At 63.2% G+C, this 10,151-nt stretch overlaps 1 protein-coding gene across 1 annotated transcript; it reads right to left on the bottom strand.

The window, feature by feature from the left end:
• Window positions 1–4,500: 4,500 nt before the first annotated feature.
• THY1 (Thy-1 cell surface antigen) lies at window positions 4,501–9,587 on the bottom strand. The gene is made up of 5 exons (XM_071449460.1): window positions 9,321–9,587; window positions 7,058–7,139; window positions 6,618–6,953; window positions 5,591–6,091; window positions 4,501–5,201 (listed from the first exon to the last, which is right to left on the bottom strand). Exons 2-4 carry the CDS (start codon window positions 7,092–7,094, stop codon window positions 5,979–5,981), a joined length of 486 nt encoding a protein of 161 aa, XP_071305561.1. The 5' UTR covers window positions 7,095–7,139; window positions 9,321–9,587; the 3' UTR covers window positions 4,501–5,201; window positions 5,591–5,978.
• Window positions 9,588–10,151: the final 564 nt, after the last annotated feature.

Here is a 10,151-nt window from a genome sequence, read left to right as displayed (position 1 = left end):
CCGAGAGTCTCCAGTCACCCGGGAGATGACCCTGATTCAAAGGCTTTTCCCAGCCCAGCTGGGGCGGGCTCTGGCCCGGCTCCAAGCCGGGAGGTGCCAGAGTCTGTGCCTGGCCCGTCCCTTCAGCACCGAGGGTGCACCCGGGCTTGGGGACGGGCGTTGGACCGCGGCAAGAGGAGCCCCCGCGGGTCACTACCAGCCTGGCCCTGGGGGACACAGCCTCCTGCTCGGAGCCCCGCAGGCTCAGCATGGAAACACCCCGGGAATGCTCCTGGCAGGGGGCGGTGAGAGACAGCAGCCAGCCCCCGTGGGCTCCTGGCGGGCAGCCTGGCTTGGCCGCCGACCGGCAGCGTCCCGGGCGCTGTTACCGCCCAGGGAGCAGCCATCCCACCCCGGAGAGGGAAATATTTACAAGCAGCAGCGAGGTGGAGCGCACAGACCTGTTTGGGGACGGAGGCTGAAGGGTGAATAATCTGCTCCCGGGCAAGGGTGCCGCGAAACACCCGGCTCGGCTCTTCCCAGCCTGGCTGCGGCCGCCCTCACCAGGAGCGGGGCTCTGCCAGTCGGGATTTGCCATGGACAGCGGGGAATTTCGCTCACAGGGAGTGGGACCCCAGCCAAGAGACTGGCACTCGAGTGCCAGCATGGGAATGACGGAGCCCCTGGGCTCCCAGGGAGCAGCACATGCCTGGCTGCCTGCCCTGCTGGGGCACGGAGCAGCCTGGCACAGCGACTGCCCCTGCTCTCCATCCTCCTCGCCAGCAGAGATGATCTTGGTTTGGGACAGTGCCAGGACAGCCCCACGCCATCATCCCCTGCCAGGTGCCCACGCTCTCTCCTGGCACCAGCAGCATCAGGAGAGCAGCAGTTTGGGAGGAGGAGGGCAGCAGGAGCTCCTGGCAGCAGGACAGGTCTCCACAGGGCAGCACCTGCCCTGGGGATGTGGAGCAGCCGATGGAGGGATGCAGGGTCAGGAGCCAGCACCGGCCCCAGACATGGGAGCTATCCCATTCCTTGGGAAGAGAGGCCTTACCATGGAGGAATGTCACATCAGCCAGGCTTGCCTGTGCTTCCAAGTCCCCATGTCACATCCGAGCAGACCCCAGGGCGGCGGGAGAGCGGAGCGTGCCAGGAGCCAGAGGAGCCGAGGGGGTGTGAGAAAACCCCGGTTCCTCCCAGCGCTTCCTGGGCTGCCTGGCCCCTCCCTACCCGTCATTGTGCTGAGCTTTCCTGCTGCCTGGTAAAGCCCTGGAGCCGGCACGGCTGAGTCAGGCCTCCTGCACCCTCATCATCCTCCCGGGGTGTCAGGAGAAGCTGAGGCACAGGAATGTCCGGTCTGCGCTCACGGGGCCGGGCAGGAGCGGTGCCACCACATGGGAGAGGGACACCAGGGGGCTGCTCTGGGCACTGGGGAGTCCTGCCCTGGCCTTCCCTGGGAATCTCTGCTCAAAGTGAGGAGGCAAAACCTTCACGCTGAAGGCAGAGAAGCAGAGCCCTGCTCTGTCCCCGGCTGCTGTCCTGCCCGTGCCCAGTGGCAGGTGTCCCCTCTGTCCTGCCCGTGCCTGGTGCCAGCTGTCCCCCTCGGTGGCCACAGAGCCCCAGAGCGGGCTCAGCTCAGCTTACACAGCGCTGGCTCCATCCAAGGAGTCACAGCACAGCTGCTTCTCGCTTACGCAGGCTCGGAGCTGTGTCCCCTGTCCCCTGAGACAAAATGTCCCAGCCTGGAGGTTACGTGGGAGCTCCCAGGACTCAGTGGAGGCAGAGAAGGGACCCTGTGTGAGACACTTTGCACTCTTCAGGGTACAAGTGCTTTGGGGTTGAGGGGCTCTGTGTCCAGCTGAGTGTGCCAGTGGGGTGGGACAGCCTCCTGCCCATTCCCCAGGGGAAACAAGGCACAGAATCCTCCTGGTGTCCATTTCCCTCTAGGAAGGGTGACCCCAAGCAGCCCTGGGGGGAATGTGCCACAAAATGTTTGCTCCCTGGAAGGGGCTGGAGTGACCCTTGTTGACAGATGGGGACTGCAGTGCCTCTGTCACAGCCCAGCTCCTGCGTTGCCCCCCACCACTCCCACCCCCAAAGTGACAGGCCCTGCCCAAGGTGACTCACCCAGCTGGGGCCAGCCTGGCCAGGGCCCTTCCCCTGCCAGCCCTGGGCCTGAGAACCCCCCAGGCTCACCCCACACACCCAGGAGTCACCGTCCTGGCCCCGCTCTGTGCTGCTGACACATCCCCACCCTGCTGCAGAGCCTGCTGCTCCCGGGCCACCCCCAGACAGCAAAACCCAAACCCACCGGGGACCCTGACGTAAGAGCCAGGGCACGAGTTACTGCTTTGAGGTCTGTGGGTGGCAAAAAAAAAGAAGGGACCCTCGGGCAGGTGCTCTGCCCACACCAGGGGATGAGGAGGGTGCCAGAGAGGGCTCAAAGCCAGGATTTTGTGTGTGAACTCGGAACCACCTCTCCCCCGTGGTGTTCTCCAGCTGAAGGAAGAGGGGGACAGTTTTGTCTGTCTCCGTGTCCCCCTGCCCCGGGCGGTGCCCCCACCTGCACTCACCTGCATGTGGCGCGGGCGGCCGATGGCTGCTCAGGGCACGGCGAGGGGCGAGCAGCCAGGCATTTGGTGATGCCCTCGGGGCTGGTCCTGCCTCCTCGGGGAGCTTCCCCCGGCACCGGAGACGGGCGATGTGGAGACGGGCAGCAGCCGAGCCCTTCGCAGGGGACAGGACACCCCCGGCTCAGCCCCTCCACCCTGGGAGGGAGCGCAGTGGCCGGAGGGGGCCGAGCCCGAGGGCTGTGGGGCCGCGCAAAAACACCACCGCAGAAATTCAGGGCTCAGGTTACCAGCCAGATAAATATAGTGTCTTTATCTGACCTCACAGGGCGCTGAAATGCTCCTCTCGCATTCCAGCTTGGGGAGGCTTAAAGGGGACGCGAACCCGGGGGGGCTGGTGGCCCACGGCAAGGGGGGGCCGCGAGGGGAGACTGCGGGGGCTGTGCCAATGGAGAAGGAGCACTGAGGGTAAGCGTGAGGAAGGGACAGGTTTGGGGAGGGACGTCGAGGTTCAGGAGGGAAAGGATAGAGGGAGGGTTAAGGGAGGGAGCCGGCGGGTGGGACGCGACCTGGTGCGTGGGGAGCAGGGAGGCACAGAAAAGGGGTGGTCGTGGCTGCCAGCAAGGTCTGGAGTAGAGCATCAGGGTGAGGGGAGGAGCTGGACTGCGTTTTGCCCCCCTTGGGGTGAACTGTAGGGAGAAGAGCCCCCTAAACCTTCAGCAGAGGTGGGCAGGGGCCAGCTGGCATGGCGTGGCCACCCCTCGTGGGTCCATGGGGACACTGGGGCACCGCTCCGGGACGCCTGACCCGCCCAGCCTACGGCATCTGCGTGGCCGTGACTCAGCGAGCACCTGCCGGGGATAATGGGAGGGATGTAATTAGGGTGGCATCTTCCTCCCTCCCTCCCTCCCTCCAGTCTGGCTCCAGCCCTTAAACAGGGAGGGACGCGTCGGGGCGTTGCTCTGGGAGGTGGCGCAGGGTCACCAATGGTGTTAGGGGGTGGTGGCAGGCTCTGCTCGTGACTCCTGGTGCCAGGGTGGCATCTTGACCCTGGGCAGGGCAGTGTGTGGCTGCTCCAGAGGACACGGGAGCCCTTGGCAGCCCCCCGGGCAGAGTGTGGGCATGGGGGCTCCAGTGGGACCCCGGTGTGATGGGCACAGGAGCTTTGGGACACGTGCACACCCGGGCCCCCTCCCATGGCCACTTCCATCCCTGGCAATTCTCTCCCCAGAGGATGGATGGGCCAGCACCACACCTGGTCTCCTGCCTTGCCTCCCTGCCACCACCGTGGGCAGTTGGTGGCCTCTGGGACGGACTGGGGGTTTAGGGACAGGGATGGGGACAAAGGGTCTGGGGGCAGGGGGCCACGCTCCAGGTGAGCAGGAGGGCGTTGCCCTGCCCAGGGAAGTCGAGTCTTGCCCCTCTGCCTGCTTCTCTCCCACAGACACTGGGGTGCTGGAGGCACAGGAGGGTTGCCTGGGGGGCTGCACCCCTTGGCAGGGTCCTGGTACCCTGCCCCACACAGCCCCTGTCCCCACCGCCGCACACACGGGCGCCCGTGGCTCCAACACACAACCTAGGTAGGGTTTTATTGTGCAGACAGAGGAACACTCCTGGATGGTAAGGTGTTGTTTTTTTTGTTGTTGTTGTTGTTGCTTTTCATAGGGTTCTTTTTTCCCGTTTTTTTTCCTTTTCCCTTAACAGAATTTCTTTGATGACAAGCTGTGGAAACAACTACAAATGTTCACAAAAAAATGAGACTCGAGCCGCGTCCGCGCTCTGCCGCTGGGCTCTGCGCCTGCCCCGGCGCTCACCAGCACGCCCAGGGAGCTGGGCACAGCCAGGCCTCAGCTGGGCACGGCCTCAGCAGCACTAGACAGCAAGCAAGCAGGCAGGGATGGGCAGGGGACGGGCACGGGGGTCGGAAGCAGCTCTGGAGAGGAGCAAGGAGTGGGGAGCAGCTGCTGTGTATTGCTCTCAGCCGTGGTGGCACAGCCCGGGCTGCACGGGTGGCACAGCTGGGGTTCACCCCATGCACCTGGATGCTCCTGCCTGCCTCTTCCTTTCCCTGTGCCCTCCCCTGGGTGAGGCTCCTCGGGGTCCCGTGGGCATCTGGGCAGCCCTGGGCTGGCAGATCTGAGCTGTGCTGGCCATCCCTGTCCCCGCTCTCGCCAACCCCTGGCACCATCCTGGCCTTACCGAGGTTGTGGGCTGCCCTTCGGTCCTTTGCTGCTCTTAAGGGGAGACAGGGAAATGCTGAAAGGGAGGAGAGAGAAGGGAGGGGGCACACAGGCTCCTCCCAGGAGCACGGTGGGATTGGAGGAAGACTGCTCTGCCTCTCCATGAGGAAGGACTGGGGTCCCCACACGTTCCCTTAGGGAAGACAAGGTGCCAGTGCAGGGAAGTCCCTATGGAGACCCTCCCAGAGGGGAACCCCCTCCCCACCAGCCATCCTGGGTGCAGCTCTGAGGGCCCTGGGGAGGGCAGTGGGGCTGTGGCTAGCTCAGAGAGGCTCTGCTTGCCTCCACTGGTGCTGGCAGCAATTCTCTCGTCACAGCTAAGGGCTGGTCCCCGGGGAGAGCGAGTGGTGTCTGGCTCGGGCAGCCCAAAGGTACCAGATGGTGTCTGGAGGAGGCCTCACTTCCAGCTCAGCTGTAAGAAACAGATTAGGAAAAACTTGTTGCCGAAGCACTTTTGCACTGAGCCCATTCCCAGGGCCCCAGAGGAGCCCTCAGGAGGAAGGGGGGGTTCATGGGGTCTCCTAGACCTGCTCCCCTCTCTCCTCCCAGCCTGCCAGGCTCAGCAGCATCCCATGGCTCTCCTGCTCACTGAGACAGGAGTAATTTTGTGCCCTCTCTCAGCCGTGGCAGCTCAGGCTGAGAGGAGCAGGGTGAGGAATCAGTCACCTGGGTGGCAGGCAGGGTGGGTGGGGACACCAGGAGCCCTGTCACCTGCAGGGGCCACGGGCACAGCACCCACCACGGGCACAGCACCCACCACGGGCACCCTCTGCATGCTCTCACGTCACCCCTCTCTCTTACCTGCCAATCCAGCTGTCTTTCCCCGGTTGAGAACAGGCAAACCCCAAGAGTTAAAGGGATGGGACAAGCGAGGCTGAGGCCTCCAGTGCTCCCAGCACAAGCAAACCAGCCAGCCTACGGAGCGGGGAGGCGCGATGGGAGAAGCAACGCTGCCTAGCAGAGCCACCATGCTTCGGAGCGGGGCGCGAGTGCGTGGGATGGTGAGCCTCGGCACGGGACGGTGGTTAGCGTTAATATACGGCTAAATAGAGATAACACAGAGAGGTTTCACGGCTTCCAGACGCTTCAGCTTCTCTTTCCAGGGGCTGCGAGGAAGGCGGGGTGGCTGGGGTGCTCGGTGTGTGCGTGCGTGTGTGTGCGAGCGCTGTGAGTGTGTGTGCTTCGCCTTTCACAGGGACACGAAGTCCACGGCTTGCAGGAGAGGCAGGGAAAGGAGCAGCAGCAGGAGCCACGAGGTGTTCTGGATCAAGAGGCTGAAGCCGGCGCATTTCTCCAGTTTGTCTGTGAGGAGAAGGAATGGGGAGGGAGAGAAGAGAGGCAATGAAATCCCTCGGGAATGGGGCTCAGGCTGGGAGTTCCAATGGTACTGGAACACAACTTCTTGCCTTTGCTCTGTCACAGAAATGCAGCACGCCCCATCCTGGCCTGTTTCCCTCCCAACGTGTAGCAGCAAATATTTTTGGGACTCTGAGAAGCATAACCCTGCCTGTGCCTGACTGAGGTGACAAGTGGATGGGCACCAGGTGAGACAAAGGTCTGCATCTGGAGGACTGCTCCTGTGCGCTGCAGGTGTGAAGGATCCCCACTGTCTTCTCTATGGGAGGATACCTAGGCAATGTGCCCGAGGTGGGACCCAAGAGAGGCAGGAAAAGCGCTGTGAGATGGGGTAGAGTGAGTCCCACCTGAAGAGCAGGTAAGGGTCAGGACATATTTATGGAGCTCAGGGAGTTGTGGTGCTCTCTGCTGGCCCTGCCAAGCCAATGAGCAGGTGGGAAGGGCTGAGGCCAGGTGCCACTGCCTGTCTCACCTTTGATAACAGTGATGTTCTTTATCTGATTGCCAGTGTAGTCGTTGGTGGCCTTCAGCTCGCACATGTAGATGCCCTCATCGCTGGTGGTGAAGCTCTGCAGGTGGAGGCACACCAGGTTCTTGTGCATGGTGACGTTGGCTCGGCTCCGGTAGATGTTCTCGGAGACACTGATGGTGCTGTGGATGACGTGCTTCCTGTTGTCCTTGGTGATGCTGAACTCGTAGGTCAGGGGGTTGTCGGTTTTGTTCTCATAGCGACAGTCCACGCGCAGGTTCTGGCCCAGCAGGCAGGCACTCAGGTCCTTGATCATCTGGCAGTGGGCGGCCTGGAGGACTGGGAGAGGCAGGAGGGGGTTGGGCAGGGAACAGCGAGCTCTGGGGAGGCCCATGCAGCCTCCAGGCTGCTCTGGGCCGAGCAGGGAGCAGGGAGGGATGTACCTGTCAGGATGACGGCGATGCCCACGGTGGGGTTCATCTTGCTGCTGAGGTGCCCGGTGGGGGCTGTCTCTGGGAGGGGAACCTGGGCAGGGGGAGAGAGAGGCAGTTAGCCAGGCCACTGCCCCATGGGCGTGGGCACTCGATGGTGCAGGCTGCCCTTCTTGCACAGACGATGCTCGAGCGTCTGCTCCTCCGCACCAGTGCCTGATTCACTGCACAGAGCTGGTGCTGCACCCAGCTGGGGAATCAGGCACTGTGTGTCTGCCCAGCATCACCTCTGCACATCCCCAGGCAATGCCCCATCCACACATTGTTTTCCCTGTCCAGATCCCCCCAGAACACATTAAATGAGCATGGCCAGACCTGCAGCAAGGCCTGCATGTCCAGCCTCCTCCCCCTCCTGCCCCATGGCCAGCCAAGGTTTGGACAGGTGAAACCAGGCTGTACCCCCGTGCCTGCACACCTTGACCAGGGGTCTGTGGCTCACGGTGAGGGGGCTGCCAGCTGAGGGACCCTCTTTGGGGGCCAGTGGCCGCCTGCCCTGCCAGTCCTCCAGCAGCTCCAGCGGGTGAGCTCAGCAAGGATGAGTCATTGCGATGCAGTGAGGGAAAGGGGCCAAGAGCAGTGAGGAAGAGGGACACAGCAGCTGGACAGCGAGCCAAGACCACTGAAGGATGGCATGAAGCCTCCAGGAGCTGAACTGAGCCTGCTTGGCCACGGGGTGGAAGGGGTTTGGGTGGCACCATCCACTGTCTGGGTCCCTGCCCAGTGCCTGTCTTTCTCCAGGCTGTGTGTGTGGGTAAGGGGCCCGTGATGAGCCATCCAAACAGCAGGGCTGCTGATTCCAGTTGGCCCAATGCAGCCACAAGGAATCAATTAAAGGTTTGCAGCCTGGCCAAGCGGCCGCGTGGGGAATCCAGCCGCAGACATGCGGAATGGAGGGACAGCGCGGGGGAGCAGCGAGGCAGCCGGGCTGAAGGACGCACCGAGCATCCTGCAGTCAGCCCTCCAGGCTGGCCATGGAGGGCCAGGTCCAAGAGGGGGAGCTGGTTAACCAGCCCTTCGTGACCCCAGGCTGGCAGAGGGGACAACAGACCCTCAGTTTGCTCCCTCTGAGCCTGGCAAAGCAGCCAGGGAAGGGCTAGGAATCGCCTGTACCACAGCCAGCTGCATTTTTCTATTTCGCAATTTTTGTGTTTTTCATATAACGTTCTAAGAGGAAATACCAAACCCATTTGCTCACCCTGAAGCTCTAAAAAATCTCTTTATCCAGAACCCTTATGCTTGGCCAGGAAGAAAAATTCTCTTCTCTCTGATCTTGACAACCGAGAGGTTGCCAGTGGGGTAAATGCTTGAACCTCTGCATTCCTAGAAGCTGTCCCTCTGTCCCTTGCTTTGTCATTTCCCAGCACCAACCTGCTCCCTTTTGAATGTCCTGGGACACTATCTAGGTCATAGCCTGTCTTTCCTCCCGAAAATCCATGCAAAGAAGCTCCCAGAGAGCAAGTTTTCCTCCCATCTACGTGCCCAAACACTCAGATTTTCTAGGCTCTGGGTTGATAGCCCTTGGACCCCTCTTCTCCTGCCAGCAGTGCTAGGAGCAGAGCAATCCAGGTAACTCCTGCAGGGTCCCAGGGGTTTGCGTAGGGACAGGGCTCAGGGGGACAGCGGCATTCGAGGGGCTCCAGCTCTCAGAGGGCAAAGTCCCAACCCCCTCGGGGTCACACCATGGCGGTACCTACCCCCTTTGCCCACCGGCGTCACAGGCTCAGGGTGACAAACGAGCTGCGGGGATGGGGACGGGGGCGTGCAGAGCCAGGCTGGGGGGCTGGCAGGAGCCTGGCTGTGCCGGGGGGTGGCTGCCAGCAAAGGGGGTGCACGGGGACGCGGTGCGCAGGGAAAAGCGATCGGGAGACCCCCGAGAGGGGCAGGAGGGCTCGGGGTGGGCGAGCTCCCCCCCTGCAGCAGCGCGGAGCGGGAGCGCGGCTGCGGTGCGGGCGTGCGCGGGCGCGCCCACCGGGAATGCCGCAGTCCCGAGCCGAGGCTGGGGGGCACCGGCACCGGGGGTGGCGAGAAGCTGAGCCCGTCCCCTCCTCCGGCGCGCTCCGTCCGGCCGAGCATCCCCCGGGCGAGGGGCGAGATGCCCCCGGTGCCACCTCCGCGCCCGGCGGCTGCGGACCCTCCCCCGCCCGCAGCCCCGCGCCGTGCCCCGAGCCCGGCGGCTGCTCCCGGCCCGGCAGCGTGCGCGGCGCTCGGTGCCTACCTGCGGGCGCTGTCCGGTGCTGCCCGCTGCCTGCGGGGCTGCCGGCGCTGTCCGGGGCTGCCCGGCGGGCTGTGGGCGCGGCGCTCCCGCAATCTGGGCAGGGCTGGGCGGGCGGACCCAGCGAATGGGGACCAGGAGGCGTCACTGAGGCTCGGCCCCCGGCCCTGCGGCGGGGGGCGGTGCGGGGGGGGCCCTGCCTCTGCGGGACTCGGACGCCCCCGCCCCGGACGAGGGGCGCGCACTGATGCGGAAGGTGCGGTTCGCCCCCCTTGTGTTCCTCAGGAAGGGCGACACATCCCCATCGCCATGGGAACATCATTTTGCGGAAGAGCTGCCAACCCGCAACTTCCCCGGCAGCGTGGGAGGTGTTTTGCTGAGAAAGGAGGGTGGTTGGGAAGGGGAAAAGGAGCTTGGTGTGGGCTTTGCTGAGGAGGGGGCAGGTACCATCCTCTGCCACCAAATGAGTGCAGCTCAGGTGCTCCAAGAGGCCGCTCTGCACCAGGTCACCACTGGTCTCCTCCATGTGGGGAATCCTTGTGAATCAATGATTCACAATGCTGAATCAAAGAATCACACAATCCTTTAATTTGGGAAGGATCTTTAACACCATCGAGTCCAACTGCTGACCCAACATTGCCAAATCCACTGCTAAGCCATGGCCCCAAGTGTCACATCTACAGCCTCTGTCTGTGATGGCACTGGACACAGACCTCCAGTTTTCGGCCCAGGTCTGGTGACAATGAGGACACAGCAAGGTTTTGCTCCCCACAGGCTCCCATCAGCATGTTTGGGAAGGGGATAAGCAGAGCTGCTTCTGCCCAGGCAAAATGG

The sequence above is a fragment of the Agelaius tricolor genome, unplaced genomic scaffold (assembly GCF_023055355.1).
Source record: "Agelaius tricolor isolate 1412-34295 unplaced genomic scaffold, bAgeTri1.0.p SCAF_29, whole genome shotgun sequence".
Taxonomy (NCBI): Eukaryota; Metazoa; Chordata; class Aves; order Passeriformes; family Icteridae; genus Agelaius; species Agelaius tricolor.
Note: the sequence above shows the minus strand (reverse complement) of the source record. Positions and strands in the feature narration are given on the sequence as shown.

Excerpts from the sequence above, each read along its gene's own strand:
- THY1 (XM_071449460.1), bottom strand. The coding sequence starts at position 7,094 with ATGAACCCCACCGTGGGCATCGCCGTCATCCTGACAG. Across the intron at positions 6,954-7,057 it reads CATCGCCGTCATCCTGACAG|TCCTCCAGGCCGCCCACTGC; the intron begins GTACATCCCTCC and ends TGCCTCTCCCAG. Across the intron at positions 6,092-6,617 it reads GAACATCACTGTTATCAAAG|ACAAACTGGAGAAATGCGCC; the intron begins GTGAGACAGGCA and ends TTCTCCTCACAG.